The 16,981-nt window shown below is 45.6% G+C and overlaps 4 protein-coding genes across 4 annotated transcripts; 1 reads left to right on the top strand and 3 right to left on the bottom strand.

Moving 5' to 3' along the window:
• Nucleotides 1–83: 83 nt before the first annotated feature.
• On the bottom strand, nucleotides 84–2,598 carry LOC128299013 (cysteine--tRNA ligase, cytoplasmic). The gene is made up of 2 exons (XM_053034847.1): nucleotides 685–2,598; nucleotides 84–623 (listed from the first exon to the last, which is right to left on the bottom strand). The coding sequence occupies exons 1-2, from the start codon at nucleotides 2,410–2,412 to the stop codon at nucleotides 129–131; spliced, it is 2,223 nt and encodes a 740-aa protein (XP_052890807.1). The 5' UTR covers nucleotides 2,413–2,598; the 3' UTR covers nucleotides 84–128.
• Nucleotides 2,599–2,912: 314 nt separating this feature from the next.
• Nucleotides 2,913–4,344, top strand: LOC128299016 (60S ribosomal protein L18a). The gene is made up of 3 exons (XM_053034849.1): nucleotides 2,913–2,994; nucleotides 3,333–3,689; nucleotides 3,778–4,344. Exons 1-3 carry the CDS (start codon nucleotides 2,977–2,979, stop codon nucleotides 3,934–3,936), a joined length of 534 nt encoding a protein of 177 aa, XP_052890809.1. The 5' UTR covers nucleotides 2,913–2,976; the 3' UTR covers nucleotides 3,937–4,344.
• Nucleotides 4,345–5,420: 1,076 nt separating this feature from the next.
• On the bottom strand, nucleotides 5,421–8,336 carry LOC128297593 (uncharacterized). Its single transcript, XM_053033264.1, has 5 exons — nucleotides 8,117–8,336; nucleotides 7,900–7,938; nucleotides 7,367–7,638; nucleotides 5,943–7,297; nucleotides 5,421–5,839 (listed from the first exon to the last, which is right to left on the bottom strand). The coding sequence occupies exons 1-5, from the start codon at nucleotides 8,222–8,224 to the stop codon at nucleotides 5,694–5,696; spliced, it is 1,920 nt and encodes a 639-aa protein (XP_052889224.1). The 5' UTR covers nucleotides 8,225–8,336; the 3' UTR covers nucleotides 5,421–5,693.
• A 1,656-nt stretch (nucleotides 8,337–9,992) lies between these two features.
• LOC128296779 (aarF domain-containing kinase 1) lies at nucleotides 9,993–12,770 on the bottom strand. The gene is made up of 3 exons (XM_053032263.1): nucleotides 12,639–12,770; nucleotides 11,000–12,302; nucleotides 9,993–10,919 (listed from the first exon to the last, which is right to left on the bottom strand). The coding sequence occupies exons 2-3, from the start codon at nucleotides 12,212–12,214 to the stop codon at nucleotides 10,578–10,580; spliced, it is 1,557 nt and encodes a 518-aa protein (XP_052888223.1). The 5' UTR covers nucleotides 12,215–12,302; nucleotides 12,639–12,770; the 3' UTR covers nucleotides 9,993–10,577.
• Nucleotides 12,771–16,981: the final 4,211 nt, after the last annotated feature.

Below are 16,981 nucleotides of genomic sequence, written 5' to 3'. Positions count from 1 at the left end.
AAACAATCTACATCTACAAATCGGAATGGTCGTTGTTCAATGGCATCCGAAAAAGTTGTCTGGGTAAGTTTATAAAATGCATTTATTAGCTCTTCCTCGTTTCAGTGTGTCGCGTAAGGGAGTTTTATTTATTTTGAAGCTAAATACTCCTGATAACGTTTCTCCTGTGCCTGTTGCAACTTTTGCAACTTCTTCAGCTGACCCTTGCTAACTTCCTTTCCCTCGGTATCGTGCGTTGGCAGTCCGGTCGCATCGTCAAACGCCGAATACTTGTCCGTCTCGCTGCGGAACATATCGATCGGGTTGATCTTGCGCAGCGCATCCTTAGCGGCCTGGGCCGCAGCTGCTTCCGCCTTTTTGCGTTCCTTTTCCGCCGCTTTACGGTTCTCTTCGGCACGTTTGGCTTCACGTTCGCGCAGCAACACCTCGGCCGGCACTAGCTTTAGGGCGGCTGGTGCACCTTCTCGATCCTCGAGCCGCACACCCAAACCGGGCAGCACGTCGTCACGCAGCTGATCGCACAGCTGAAGAATGTCGGACGCTTTCAAACCACGCGCCTGCTCCCGCACCGCATTGCGGAATTCGGCCATCGCTTGCAGGTACGGCATTACGGTTTGTTCGAGCTAAAACAAGTAATCGATTAATAAGCTTTAAATATACATTAATATGGCAAACCATTCTTACATCTCCACCCATGCCATCAGCAGCAGATCCGCCGCTTATTGGGAATCCAATCCCACCGCGTGGTCCATTAATGGCGCCGAATATGTGCAACAGGTCCGTGCAGTAGCTAGCAATGCGTCGCAACAAAAGCGCATTAAAACCGGACGATCGGTGCTCCTTGATGTACACATTACAGGCGGATACAACCCCACGCAGCACGTCCAGCGCAGTGCGCGTATCCACATTATCACAGAGCGCCTCATGGATGGCCGCACGTGCATCGGCAAACTTTTGCTGCAGTTCCGCCTCGACCGATCCCCACCGGTCGAACGCATCCCGTGCCGGGCCCGTTTGCACGTGGCGCGTCAAATCCTTCACGTTCAGGAAGAACTCGTTCAGAAAACGTTCGTACTGTACCGCCATTTCCATCGTGTTGTCGGAATAATCTAGCGTGTCCTTCCACGAGTGTAGCAAGAACGCAAGCCGCAGTTGCGTGGCCGTATGCTTCTCGAGTGCCTGCTGGATCGTGACGAAGTTTTTCAGCGATTTGGACATCTTGCAGCCAGCGATCGTGAGATGCCCGGTATGAAGGAAGTACTTCACCCATTCGGAACTTCCATCGTGTGCCTCGCTCTGAGCTAGCTCGTTGTCGTGGTGCGGGAACTTAAGGTCAACGCCACCGGTGTGGATGTCCAGGTAGTCGCCACAGATGTCCGAAGCCATTGCGGAGCACTCGATGTGCCAGCCGGGTCGTCCGCGACCCCAAGGACTATCCCACCACGGTTCGCCCGCTTTACTGCTCTTCCATAGGGCGAAATCGTTCGGGGAACGTTTCTCCGTCAGCCGGTCCGCACCGACACTAAGATCGCCTTCACCCTCCTGTAACTGTTTCGCGTCCCCGTAGGCTTCCGGAACCAGCTTGGCGTAGTGATGTTGCTCCCGTCGATCAAACCCGGCCACATCGAAGTACACGGAGCCGTTCGCTTCGTACGCCAATCCGTTTGCAATAATCTGCTCGATGTAAACGATGATTTGCGGCACATACTCGCTGACGCGCGTAAGCACATCCGGCTGAAGAACGTTCAGTGCCGTCATGTCCTTGTGGAACGCATCCTCCCAGTAGCGTGGTAGCGTCTCGAAGATTGCATTCTCCGTCACCGATGAGCCCTGCTTGCTGTCCAGCAGATCCGCCAGCGGATCCTTTGAATCTTGCAGAAACTGATCCTGCGCCTGCCGGATACGGTCGTCGTTTCCGTCCTTCACCGCGAGCGAAAGATTGTCCACGGCTGCGGTCAACTTCTCCAGCATACGATCCATCATCGTCTTCTTGTCCGCGTCGGTCGTACGTCCCAAATTCTCTCGAAACGATGCCATCACCTCCTTGCTATCATCCAGCAACCGTTCCAGCGGCATGTCCTTCGCTTGCTGCAGGTACTGCTCGTACAGATAGTTCTGGCGTGCACGCTTGATGATCTTATCGTCGATGTCGGTGATGTTCATCACGTACAGCACGTTGTAACCGAAGTAATCGCTCAGCACCCGGCGTAGAATGTCGAAGCTAATGTAGGACCGGGCATGCCCCATATGGGACGCATCGTACACCGTTGGACCACAGCTGTACCAGTGCACATTGCGACCGTCCCGCGGTACAAACGGTTCTTTCCGCCTGGTCAAACTGTTGTAAAGGTACAGCTTGGGTGCGGGTTTTTCTTCCGGTGCTTGCCACGTCGGTTGTACACGTTTTGCCATTTTTTTTTTTTTTTGAGTTTTTCAACCGGAGGCTTTGATAGACTGTTCTATTTTTTTTTAATCGATACACTCGGATCTGCTTTATAAAGGATAAAGAAACTATTCGTCGAAGATAGCAAGATGCAATCCTTGTTTGTTTTTGCCTAATCCGGCGCTGAGGGAAAACAGATCTTGAATGCAGCTCCCACCCACTTGCGCTTGCACATCAACTGACCAACTGTCAAAGAGGTCGGGGTTTGTTGTCGTCGATTCTGTGAATTGTGCGTGGAATGCACGTGCAAATGTTTCAAACTTGAAATACTTTTGAACTATTCTATTTTATTGCAATTACAAATTTTTAACGTTTTGAAAATGATTCATATTCATTTCTAAACAGTACATTCTACTTTTTCTGACGAATTTTGGCATGAAACAATAATTTGAATTGTGTCTATTCAAATTTTAATTTAAATTGGCAACACGGCCCTGTCACGCTTTGACGTTTCGTCCCAAACTGTCAACTACAGTTCAATGTGTCGCTGTCAAAGTCCTTTTCCGTTTCCTCTTTAACGAAGCGCAGTCAAGATGAAAGCTAAAGGAGTGGTAAATATCTGTTTTTCTTATAATTTTACAAAAATCCCTACTGAAAGGGATGCAAATTTCGATGGAAACAAGTGCTGTTTGTTAGGTGACGTTGGAACGCGATGTATTCGGGGCTTATATGCAACGGAATCGCACTTGTTTCGGGACTTGTGTTCATCGTCGGCAAAGTGACAGCGGGTCAGCAATACTATCAGCATCAGCAACTTCCCCGAAATACCATGTTGTTGACGGGATGTATGGATGTAGCCGGGTCGCATAATTTGCATCCTTCTTTGCTTCCCTTTTCTCGCAAATCGATGATCCACGACAAACTAATCCACTGTGATGTGTAATTGCAGCTGAAAGAATACCAGGTGATCGGGCGCAAGCTGCCCTCGGAGAAGGAGAAGAATCCTCCGCTGTTCAAGATGCACATCTTCGCTCCGGACCACATTGTGGCCAAGTCGCGCTTCTGGTACTTCCTGCGTCAGCTGCGCAAGTTCAAGAAGGCCACCGGTGAGATCGTGTCGGTGAAGCGCATCATGGAGAAGACACCGCTGAAGGTGAAGAACTTCGGCATCTGGTTGCGTTACGATTCGCGTTCCGGTACGCACAACATGTACCGCGAGTACCGTGACCTGACTATTGGTGGTGCCGTCACGCAGTGCTACAGTGACATGGCTTCGCGCCATCGTGCCCGTGCCCACTCGATCCAGGTACTGGTCCTTTCCCATCGCAAGCACCAAACACAACAAATTGTCCCATGTATTAACGATTTGCTCTGTTTTTATGCTGTATTTGTAGATCATCAAGGTGGAGGCGATCGCTGCGTCCAAGACGCGTCGTGCACACATCAAGCAGTTCCACAACACCAAGATCCGATTCCCGCTGGTGCAGCGATACCACCACAAGCGCTACCGGAAGCTGTTCTCTTACCGCCGCCCGGTCACCTTCTTCCAGTAAGAAGCATCATGTGGAAGACCGTCGTCAACCCACCACACGGCACCGTTTCGCCCGGCTGTACAAGCATGCCATCATTATCGTCCTTGCGATCGTTTGCGATAGTAGAAAAGCGACAAAATGTGGTCCAGTCCCTGGTGGTACATTTGCTGTTCTCGCGCGTAGTGCTTGTTGGTGCATAATTGTACGATTGTTGAGTGTGCGTGTTTTCGTGTGTGGTGTGATGATGCAGCAATCTTGTTGATTAGTGTGCGTATTGCGTGCATTAACGGGCAAGGATCAGCTGAGCGAATGTTTTTTTTTGGCATGTTCCGGAAAACAACAACTATGCCGGGGGCAGTTCGATGCGGAATGAGAGCGGAGAGAGACAAAGAAGGAATAAAAAAGAAAGAAAGGCGAAGAAATAACGTATACATTTGGTGTATTTTTCCCATTTTTATGGAGTATTGTGTGTGAACTATATGAGTTAATTTGAATCTTTATTTTGAAGCTTCATGATTCAAGAAAAATCAATAGCTATTCCTGAATCTGTAAGGATACTTCCATCAATGTTGGAGTGTAAACTCCTCGCAATAGATGCATTAAACATACCACTAGAAGGGGTACCCTTGGAATAGTATTATACTCTTAATAATTCGTTTTCCCAGAGTGTTAATATTACCGTAACGTAAGGCAAACCGTTAAGTGATTTTTTTTATCTTTCCAAAAAAACCGAAGTACCTTAGCACCTGCCTGCGACCAGACTGTATTTCCCATAACACACCTCCTCATAGGTAACGGAGATCACGACCGACAAAGACGGTAGGAACACTGCTCATCAAAATACGAAATGGAATCTGTAATGGACTCTTCAATTCTGCTCCGTCTCACCGGCTGAAATACTGGATTGTGCTGTACCACATTACTACAAACTTCTCGAAAACGGAGATTAATCGAACGTCTGCGTGCTGTTACACGAGATTCTTTTTTTTTTTTGAGAAATTCCTGTAATATATCGCTCAAATAGCAATTGTTTAAAGTTGTCCTATTTGTTGGAGCTTTTATTCACTTTTCCAACAATTTCACAGGTTTTCAAACAATATGCATACCACCAATACTTTTCTCTGCCAAGGGAAATAACCGTCCAACGCAAGATGATAATAACGCTCTCGAAGATGATTATAATTTTTGCTCAACCGCAAAGCCACGTGGATCTCTTTTTTGCAGAAATGCGCCATGATTTAAAAAAAAAAGATGAATTTCCGTTGTGTTGTCCTGCGATCTGAGTCTATCAGCGAGCTTAAGGTGAGCCGTTGTAGTCTTTCTTTCCCTCCACTCGGTCCTCTTAAATTGTAGTTCGCAGCTTTACCAATAGTTAACTCTAAAACGATCCGATTACTATTTAATGGTTAATTCTAGATTTATTTAAGCATTCTCCTTCAAAATAGCTAGTAATTGATTACGTTATGGATTAGTGTTTATTGAATATGAAACATAGAGTTCATAATTACTCGTATTTTTCACTTAAACGACTAAAAACACGCATGGAAAGGCGATTGCAGCATCTCTAGCACACGCTCATTCTACGCAAAAACTCCTAAAAATATATATATTAATTCAACAATATACACACACAATTCGTTGCGTACTGAAACAGCTTTTCGGCTCGATGCTATTTCCGAGCGTACGCAAATCTACCCTAATGCTAAATGAAACATTAAAGTAGTGTATGATAAAAAATAGAGATAAAAGTAGGAACTGAAGCACCCTATCCCTGCGCTCTATTTGTTCATTTCGTCCGATTCTAGACAAACAGGACACAGATCATCCCGGTGGCGATACGCATCGGACTGTTCGTTGATCGTGTGGCAGCTGAGATGGTATATGTTGCAACAATTCATGCAAGCGCTCAATTCATCGGTTGTACCTGTGTAATAAAGGGAGGTTTGGGAAAATAAATCGCAAATTTTCATCATCACATCATGACCGACTTTCTAATACCGGAAATCCAGAGAAGGATTCAAACTCACCAGTTTTGAAGCAAACGAAGCATGTTCGCTTGTCCATTGCGGCGAAAATGTTTGCCGGCTGAGGACGGTGCCGCGCTAGCGAGGTTGTGGCCGTGCTACAGCCGGCCATCGTTGATTGCTTTCGCTTCTTAATGGCGGCCACCGGTGGTGAGTACAGGACCGGGCGCTGATGGGTCCGTCTCGAGGCACGTACAGCCTGGTACTGTTGTTGCTGTTCGTAGTAATCCAGCTTGCCGTAGTGAAAATCCTTCCGTTCCGTACTGTAACAGCTGCGACGCTTCCGCTCCCGTTTCCGCTCCTTCAATGCTTGCGCCTCTGCCGGTGTGTGCAGTTCGAGGTAGCGCAGAAACCCATCCTGTCCCATGTCGTAGATGCTGGTCGCTGTGAACCGAGGCTTTTCGCCCGGATCGTTCAGTGGAGGGTACTCGGTCGAGGACGATCGGCGATCGGACGAATCCTCCGAATGCTGACGCGTTCCCCAGGTCGGTGTGGATGAACGGGAATTTGGGGACGAACCGGACGAAGCATACGATGAGTGTTTCACGAGCTTGCTACCACCGGGAACGGCACCATGCTTTGAAGCTCTTTGGTGGTCTGTGGTCGGTGGTCTTCCCGGACCACGCTTCTGCTTTTTGAGTGCCTGCAGAAGATTGCTACGTCCGCGTCGAACGGCCGCTGACATTTCCAACACCTCCGACAGTTGATCTTCGTCCTCGACGGGAGATTCTAACAGCTGGTCCAGCGCTGGTTTCACTTTCTCCGCCAAAAGTTCCATCCGTTTGGAGGCACGCCTTTGGGCGATGGGTTTCGCTAGCGGGACAGATGCGCGCCGCGCTTGGATACCGGCCAGCTTGGCTGCGGATACGTAGTTCGCTGCCTTCGGTGGCCGTCCCGGGCATCCCGGTACCCAAACACCACGGTAACCGCCTTCAACCTTCGCTGAACCTTCCGTCTTTACCGGTTTCTGCTCGTCTTCCGATGATTTTTCCGCCGTACCGCATGATACTGGTTCCTTCGGAACATTTAACTTACTTTCGCTTTTCACTTTCTCAGCGGTGGTAGACTTTTCGCCGGAAATGCTTGCAAACGCACGCTCGCTAGTGTCAACAGGCGGTTTTGATACGGCCGGTTTCGTTTCGAAATCGGCACGAAAGTTAGGCTCTGCTGTTGCCAAAGGTCTTGTGTAAGTTTTCGCGACCGATTTGGATAGTTTGTTGCTTCGTTTTGTGGATGCAATTGACATTACCGGGTTCCAGCTATCATCGTCGTCGGGTGCATTTAAATCGAGCGATTGTTGCATTTCCAATTTGTTTTCCTCTTCCTTCAAATCGATCGTTTCGAGGATCGTTTCCAGGCTAAAAGGAGAAATAATTGCGATGTAGATGCAGGCTGATCGTAACCGATCGTAAGTAGACGGCACATACCTGTACTTCTGAGCCAGCTCGGTTGCACTCCAGCGTGGGGAAATGTGTTTCGGTGTACTTTTGAAAACGATCGATTCGTGCTGGCCGGCAAGCTGCCGGGACACGAACCCGTACAGCAGATCATCGCAGAGCGTAATCCGATGCTGCGATTGTATCGTCATTTGAAATCGTTTCACCCGTTCGGACAGCTGCCGTACCAAACCTTCCTGTTCCTCGCCGATCGATAGCATTTCCCGTTCCAGCTCCAGCATGTATTGTTTGACTTTGGGGCGCTACACGGTGAAATGTGTTTAGATTTTTCCAACATCCACATCGTTTCCGCGACAACAAAAAAAAAACACGGGGCATAAAGGTGAGGAAGCAAAAGAAAAAAGATTACACACGGAAAAAATTCGTGATTAGGCGTTAATATCGTTGCTTGAATGTGACAGTTGTGAATATTTTCCCCTTTTTTCTTTTGTTTTTTTTTTGTTTGCTGTTGGCCCTTTTCTCCCACTTTATATAAAAGTGCATTTTTATAAACTTCTGCCTACCTGGTACATCGGTAAATTATTGATTTTAGAAGCCAAAATCTGCCAAGAAGAGTGGGAAAAAGAATGGAAATGAAAGGATTTGTTTAGCATTTTTCCCCCGTACATCCGTTCCCGTGGGCCGAAGAAGAAAATTGTATTTGCGGACAACCATGTCGCATGGTGGCGAAATCGTCCGTTTCGATAGCAGAACGGATCGTGGTGTTTGCCATCGGCTTACCTGATGTTGGAAAACACAATCCCGCAAAGCTCGCTGCAAATATGTGATGCTTAGCGAGAGTTCTTCCGGTAGGGAAAATTTGTTAACCAGTGCCCATTGTGTAGGCATGATGATTTACGAGTAGAATTCGGTAGCTTTTGCGTTCCGATAAATTCCCTGCACCGCACCCCGGTACGTGTTTGCGTTGTCGGGCGCCGATAAAATAACACTTTCCGCTTATTATTCCTACCGGTGGGATGGTAAGGTTTGAAAAAAAGGGCGAAGAAAATTTACGGAAATCACGGGCTGCTTCGCAAAATACGAACGGGCGAATGCAATGTTCTTTCGCGGTTTTTCTTTCTGTTTCGAACTGTCAAAACCGTACCGTGCGGTTCGTTTGACAGAACGAAGAGGGAGAAATCGGCCCTACAAAAAGCGCCATGCTGTTTGAATTGTTGAAAAATTAAATAATTAATTTAACATTATTAGAATTACAATAAGGGTCAAGGTTTTCATCTAAAATTGTTGTTGATTAATATACTTTAGTTTAGTTGTTCAAAAACCTACCGAAAGTCTGCACAACAGCGTACAGAGGGAATTTCAACCATCGGTATCCATCATATGGATTCTTTTGTGTGAAAAAAAAATGTTTTATCAGTTTTGATTAACCTTCCAGTCTAGCTACTCGTTTTAATAAATAGACGGATTATTTTGATAAAACATAACACCCACAAAAGTCGCTCTGTTTTATTTGCTTCGTAAGGAACACATTGAAACCTAAAGTCGTCATCAAGATTGCGGGTCGTTTTTCTTGTTTTCTTCTGGCGTTGCACCATGTATTGCTCTTTTTCATTTTGGCGTAGAATGTGTTAACTGTTCTTCCAAATTATCATACCCAACCTCACAATAGAGCATTCTTCGGAACTTTATTATTAGCTGGCCTAGATTGCTATCTTGTTCTGTGTTGGGACTTTTGAACCTTTTTGGTGTCTTTATATTAGAAGAACTGCTGAGAACTAGAAGCCATTTCTGCCACCAACCCGGAGCAGTCTGAGAGTTCATTATCCAGTTGTATAAATTATCGGTCTCATATATCTGTATCCCTCTATGTATTTGAAGGTCAAAAGTCATACAACTAAAAATGTCTAAATAAAAGTTTGAATAGCTTTTCTCCACAAGAGTATATTGCTGAGAGAGCCAACAGCAACAACGAATTATGAGCGATACTAACTATTTTTCGATCTATTTATAGGCCTTTCTTAGGCCTTTATTTAAGTCTTTATTTAAGATTGCGTAATGACTTTCTAGTTATCAAATCATGCCTGCCTGTTCTGGGTCGATAGTCGATCCTTGCTACGGAGGAACGGTTCGGATAGGATGTTGTACCGGTCCTGTCGTGTAAACATAAAACTCACATAAAACTCGAAATGTGTCCATTACGGTAAAAGATTATACAAACAAGCCAAACGATCAGAAATATCTGTTTGATTAGTTCAAAGTCGATCAATCACATAGGGATCTACACGTGCACTGGTGATATTGACAATTAGGTACATTAAATACCATGTGTTGCCAGTTTTGAATTCTGCCGTGCTGAGAGAAGAGATGCTCTCTGGAATTGTGATGACTATTCTTGTGACTACCAAGTTATTCAGAAAGGATATGTTTCTTTGCAGACGTTTCCCATTCTTTAGCTCTAGCAATACATTAGCTTCTCTACAAATATATCTTAATTGGTGTAACCTTAAGTCTAGAATCCTTCGCTTCTACTAATATCAAAGTAAATGAAGTCGTGGTTCTTCCTGCACTTTGTTTATGTTTTCTTCACAGTTTAAATAATTCCCAACATTTCATTTGTCTAAGAATAAGACCACACAAATCAGCAATACGTGTCCGTGTACTGAGTCGCCATTTTACGTACATACCATTTATTTATTTTTTCACAACACTGCCCCCACGATAGCGAAATCAATAGGTCGGAAGCCTTTTTTTTTATCTACGTACTATGAACACTTAATTACCAGTTCGTTCTGCCGCGGTAGAACTAACCCGTGACCCGTACACCCTCCTCCCTGTCCCTTCAATAGCTCTATATCTCGATTACAATAATTAATTCCTCACTAATGATGAAGCGAACAACAACCACGCTGGTTATGAAAAGTGTGGTAAGGGAAACTAATATCGTAATAAATATTCCGGCACAAAATGTTCGATGATAAAAAAAAGGTAACAATACAAGAAAACAATAGCATTATCTAAAAACCGTACAAATGATGCGGTTCTGTGCTTCGCTAATTACACTTTCGTCTACAGACAAAAAAAAACGTTCTTAATGATCCTTCCCTATTTTTTCTTCCCCAGAATAAAGCTAAACACTGTACGTCAATGCCCAAAGTATGTTCCTGAGTGTGTTTTAGGTGTCTGTCTGGTGAATCTGTATGTTTTTTGTTTGTTTGTTGCAGGGTCGTTTCTTGCACGCTTCTCAGAAGATCATCTTCAACGCGGACAGCAAATGAAGCGACACGATCCCCCGGTACAGGTAGTAAAGGTTTAGCTTCAGTATGCACCATTGTTCCTGCAGACAGGTGGCCAGTTTGCTCCACGTATTCGCCGCACTGAGATATTCCTGGCTGCCGATGCTTTTCACGCAACACTTGGACATCACCCAGAACGCGGTCATACGGTTCTGTGTGCGCAGCGTCGTTTCAATGCCCCGTATTAGATCGTTCGTTTTCAACACCAGCAGCATCTGGCGGTCGACTTTTTCGAGCACGTCGGAAATGTGTGGCAGTACCAGTTTGCCCTCGGTTTGGATCAATTCTTTCTGCAATGATTTGGGAGGATGGGTTAGTAGAGTGCAGGCGGACAAAAGCTTCCAATTCGCACAACACACGCTCCACTTACCTCAGCATCGTCCTGCTTCACCTTATCCACACCGTGAATGACCGAGTTCCAGGGTCGCCCGGTGACCATACAGGCAAACAATCCCCACATGCTACCCTCAACGCCCAGTGCCTGTGCGTACTTCTTCATGCCCGCCTGATCAACGCGAAGAATGCTTAACCACAGCTTCGAATAGTTGTACCGGAACTTCTCGGTTAGCTCCGCGTACAGCCCGTGATCCAGCAGCACAATCTCCGTCCCACCGTTCTGCTCGCTACGGCGAACGAGAATGTTTCCCGGGTGCGGATCGCTGTGCACGAAACCCTTCAGAAAGATCATGTTCGAGTACAGCTGACCGATCTTGTTCGCGATATCGTACGGATCGAGCTTTTCCCGCTGTATGTACTCGCGATCGTTCACCTGGCCACCCTTCGTGTACTCCATCATGAGTACGCGCGGTGTCGTGTACTCCCAGATCACGCCCGGTATCTTTAGCCACCGGTAGTGGCGGAACATTTCCTTCACCTTTTCCGCATTGCGCCCCTCGTTGGCAAAGTCCAGCTCGACCGGCAGGTTGCGCTTCGATTCGTCCACCAACCACTGGAACTTAAAGTCGGGAAAGGCCCACGCGACCAACTTCACCAGCACTTCCATCGTTTTGATGTCCACGGTGGAGTTACCCTTCACGTAGGGGTGTTGCACCTTGACCGCAACTTCTCGTCCGTCTCGCAACGTCGCCCGGTGTACCTGCGCGAGCGAGGCCGTTCCGAGCGGTTCCGGATCGAACGATTCGAACAGTTCGCTCGGATCGACGCGCAAATCTTGCCGTATGACGCGATAAAGATCCTCGACCGGATTTTGCGGCGCATTGCTGTGCAGCACCTTCATCGTGTTGACGTACTCCGGCGGCAGCAGATACTCGAGCGCCCCTATATGTTGACCCACCTTGATGTACACGCCACGGTTCGTGCGGCACAGCTCGAGCAGCTTTTCCGCAGCCGCACGATGGGTGTCACTTTTCAGCTGCAGATACTCGCGCGAGTTCTTGTCCGCCCATTCGCGGCTGTACAGGTTCGCTTTGTAGGTGGTGGCGATATCGAATACGGTCGCACCGGCACGCCCAAGCCGCACGATGCCGACCGAGTTGAGGTCATAATCGTTCGCGTGTAAACTAAGCCCCGTCCCGAGCACGGCACTACCGAAGATTCCATACTTTAGAACCTTTCGGAGGGACATTTTGTGGTTGCGATTCACGACTCACAGGCGTGTGTGAGCAGACACTCGCTGAAACATCCACGAAACGTATCGTGGTGTGGTGGCGTATCTACAAAAAGAAAACAAACAAACAAACAATTACTATTTCGCTGTACGCTTTTTTGTAGGTGGTCAATTCTTTGGACTGCCAAAGTGTGTCAAACAAGCAACACTTTCAGCATAATTGCCTCTCGTGCATCACTGCGATGGCACGCTATTCAGATCTTCACCACCAAACAGCAAAGGAATTCAGGAGAAAGTCACATCAGCTGGGTGCGTACCGTCTGTTGCATGTGATGATGAAATCGTTGTCATCGCGATGCTCGACCAGCAGACAGTATTAAACAATTACGTAAACAAAAGGCAAACAAAACATCAACCACATTCCTTCGTTTCCGTTACTTACCCCGTGGGTTTCAACCAGTCTGGCGATCGGACCTTGAGGACGACGTCAAGGATAAGCGTACCCTTTGGCTGGCACATCCAAAACCTGCCTACTTGCGCGTCAATTCCACGCGGCAACTCTCGCGTAAAGATAACGGGAAAGTGGTGTATTCGATTCACGCACGTGAAAGCGAACCATCTCGCGCACAGATCCGACTGCCGTCGCATGGTGTGCGTGTGCTGTTGTTTGTCTCGTAAATATCAACCCCCACCCTTTCGACTGAAGGTATCGTGAGAGTGTGGTTGTGCGCGCGCGTTTTTCTACAACTTCGGGGAAACGATTCAAAATGTAAACATTCCGATTGAAGAAGGAAATTAACCGGTTTGCGTTAAGAATTTTAGGTATACTTTTTAAATTTCTCACACAGTTTGGAACAGTAAAAACGTCCGTGTATAATAGCAATCAGTTAGAATGCAGTAATACTCTGTATTTTGAGCAAGTTATTTCCGGCATTGCTTCACGGCGTAACGAAAAACACTATCAGTTTTGAACGAAACAACTGTCAACGAAGGGTTCGGAAAAACTACCCCCGTTTTGAACGAAAGCACAAATAACCTTTGTTTTAACGAAACCGGTTCGAACCGGTTCGATTAAGGGAAATTTATTCAAACCCAGTCCACCAAATTCGTGTGAAATTAACAACCGAACCACGTGTGGGTTTCTTCTTGTTTCAATATTTAACTTACTTTTCTATTTATGTTTTAGATTTCGTGACGTGGATGATGTTTTGAAAGTATATATTCTTGTTGTATCGTTGTAATAAATTTATTTTCCTGGTGGTTTTTTGGTCCTGTGCTAGGGCCGAATATGGGAAATATCAAATAATAAAGAAATGTTTTCGAGAGATTCAGGATTAGTTCTATCTTAAGCTTCAGATTTTTTTCCCTGGCATCAGTAGCTCCGTAAGATTTTCAGGGGATTCGTCGAAGAGGATTCTTTCATGTGCTCCATTCGAAGCTCTTCGATATTCTTTTTTATTTCTTAACCTAATATCATGGCCAGATCACTCATCCCTTTGCAGGAAAATTGGTCCAGAGAAGCTCTACTCCATCCCCAGCTGTATCCAATCTTCAGTTTCAGGATCTGTACCAGTCAACGAGGTTGCACCCAAGCAGCCTAAAGCAGCATGAGGCGCTGCATTATAGCTATATTTGCTTCACATGCTACTTTTAACGCTAAAGTTTCGCAGAGCGCTATTTTAGCGATATTGTAGCGATTTTCGCTGCTGTAAAAGTTATGCTGCAAGAAACCTCTCATGCAGCGCTCTTATAGCCAATTGTAAGCCAATGTCGTGAAGTCAAACAGTTTCGCTGCAAACAACCTCTCCTGCAGCGGTTTTGCAGCGATTCACGTTGACTGAAAAAATTTCGCTGCAAGCAACCTCTCCTGCAGCGGTTTTGCAGCGATTTTACGGCAAATCGCCTTAATACACACAGTATAAGTTCAAATATAGGTGTGTGTATGTCATTTGCAATCTACATTTTGGTACGTGAGGTTTGTTCTTGGAGAATTTAGTTGTGATAAAGCAAACATAGTGAAATGAATGCAAAAAGGTTGCGGAAGTCTGGTGTGTTATACCGAAAAAGAGATATGTACATGAAAAAAAGGACCTCAAACGAAGAGGCACCACAAATTCCAACTGGAAGCATCGAGGAGCCCGGAAACAGAACCACAGAAGAAACAGAACCATATCCAAATAGTGAAGCAAATTGTCACGTTCCTAATGTAATAACAGCAAACGAATCAGGAAGTGATGAGGAGGAAAGCAGCATGTCAACGAAACATTCAAATTTTAAGGACGTGGACATACAATCATGTTTAGCTATTTAGCGATAAATAGAGCGCTTCAATACATGCGCTGCATATTGCCGAAATGTAGCGCTCATGCAGCTAATCTGTAAAGCTTCACGATAGCTGCAGCTGTTTCACGGATTGGCTGCATGAGCGCTACATTTCGGCAACGAGGCAGCGCTGCATTTCGACTGTTTCGCTTCGCTCTCGTACATCGTATTGAAGCGCTCTTTTTATCGCTAAGTAGCGCTGCATGTTGCTTTAGGTTGCTTGGGCAGTGCTTCTCTACATCTTGTGCCTAACGGATAGCTAAAGAGCTCGTTATTCGTAGAGGATGAGAACGGAACCCTACGCACGCGCCACAACTAGCATATCCTTCCGGACTTGGCCACCATCAAGAGCTCTGCTAGGCTCGACTAACTTGTAGCGACCAGGACGCCACCTGGCGCGAACAAAACGTAACAGGAGAAAAGATCCTTGGGTATTAGAAAACAGGGCAAGGGATAATATAAGAATAGGACAGCTAGTGGTGCACGTTCGCACCAGAATATAAAAGCGTTGGCGAGCTTAATCTCGCTCTCTGCTCCTGCCAACGTCCAGCACGTCGTTACGATCGAAACCACTACGCACCGCGTGTGCCCACCGAAAAGTAATTATAAATTAGCAATAAAACGAGTAAATACTCGCCACGAAGCTAAAAACTCATGGTTCATTCTTCTTCTACGCACATCCTGCCAAAGGTAGCCAGTAGTTTGAAATTCTCTCATCGAGCGCCGTCGTTAGCCAATCCATAATCCCGGCCTATCTGGTGGATACATCAACGCCATCATTTCATAAAGAGCTTTACGGTTTAGGTTATTCGGTGACATTCTCATGACCTGACCGGGCCTCATAAAGTGGCGAATCTAATCCACTCGAGTTCGTCTGCGATTTTATCGTTTTCGCAGTTAGGGCATCTTCCTCTCGAACGCAGCAAAAAGAATTTCGCCAGTTTTGGACGAAGTCCATGTCTTAGAGGCGTATGTGCGTACTGGATCTATATTAGTTGATATGTGAGGTTTTCCGCCGCCTACTTAGTCCTTTGGTAAGCATTCGTTAAGTAGGAGAGCCGTAAACCAATAGGTGCAGGGCCACGAGAGTTGACAAAATGCTGACAAATTTGTCAAGTGACAAAATCAGCTTGTCAACTGCAAAAAAAAACACTATACCGTTGCCGCGCACACAATTGTTTTAAGATTTCCGACACCAGGAGAGCATGTTTCAAGAGGTGACACCTGGTACCAGCCGAGCAAGCAGCTTCCCGGTAGATGGCGCGCAACTTCGTAGGCAATGCAGTGTTGCATGCAGTCTTGTTCAACATTGCATACGAAGTTGTGCGCAAATTTTCTTTCGGTGGGAAGAATAAAAAAAAATGTAGGAAAAGAATATTTTGGTAATCAATTGGTGGTGAAGCATGGTCATATCTAAAAGAAAACAATCATTGAATGAAGCCTGAATCTTTAATCTCTCGTAGAAACTAACCTAAATGCAATTCAAATGATCATCCCTTGCAATACGACGGTCCATATGCATCCGCAAGTCCTGTCCCATATACATGGACCTATAAGCGTATAGTTTGCTTACCCGTACAACCCATATCTTGGATGTGTCATCCTCCTTCGACCTCCCACCAGGTGTAACAAACAAAAATAAACATACAAACACACACGGTCGCATTCAATGTTTAAAACTTGTTCGGTTTTGTTTATTTTCAGTTTCATTGACTTCGGTTCCGTACGCCTCACACCACGCCATACAACACATTTTCACTGCCTTCTTGCAGTCTTGTGGCTAGATCTTTGTAGAAACAAAAAAAAACGATCTTAATATGCTAACTGCTTCATCGTTCTCGCTTCATCACTCTCATGTCAGGGCAGTACCGGATATGCACCGCAACACGCTTGTCGCGGGCAACGGTTTAATGTTTTGTAAAATAGTAATAGTACGAATAAAGGAGTATTGATTGAATGATGTTGAAGAACAACAGAACGCTGCTCATTCTTCCATAAACGAATTTCTTATTAACTAATTACTAGGAAATACTTAGGAAGTATGCAAACTTAATTCTATTAATGTCAATTAGATAGAGGTTTTCGTTAATAAATTATCAATCAGATGTTTTTGCTTTTTTTTTTCTTTCGTCAGTGTCTGTTTTCAATCTTTTCTTGTCCTAGTTGTCCTAATCGATTGTATGCAAAAACAGGGAACCTATCATGTGAAAAAATGTAAATGTATTCGCTTGCTTATTTACTACCTATTACTAAAATAGCAGTAAGTACAGTCGGTGGCAATAAGCGCCTTTTAATTCATTGCTTAATCTATGTGTATAAGCTGAGACAGATAGTGATTTTCTCACAAAAAAAAAACTTTAATTATCTCTAATTTGCAATCAGTTATTACAGCATTTATCAGCTGTGATGTTTGATGTTCTGTGGCTTTCATTCAATATTTCTCACATAAAGATTATCACACAC

Source organism: Anopheles moucheti, chromosome 2, assembly GCF_943734755.1.
Source record: "Anopheles moucheti chromosome 2, idAnoMoucSN_F20_07, whole genome shotgun sequence".
Classification (NCBI taxonomy): domain Eukaryota; kingdom Metazoa; phylum Arthropoda; class Insecta; order Diptera; family Culicidae; genus Anopheles; species Anopheles moucheti.
The sequence above is the reverse complement of the archived record's forward strand: the minus strand, read 5'-3'. Positions and strand labels throughout refer to the sequence as shown.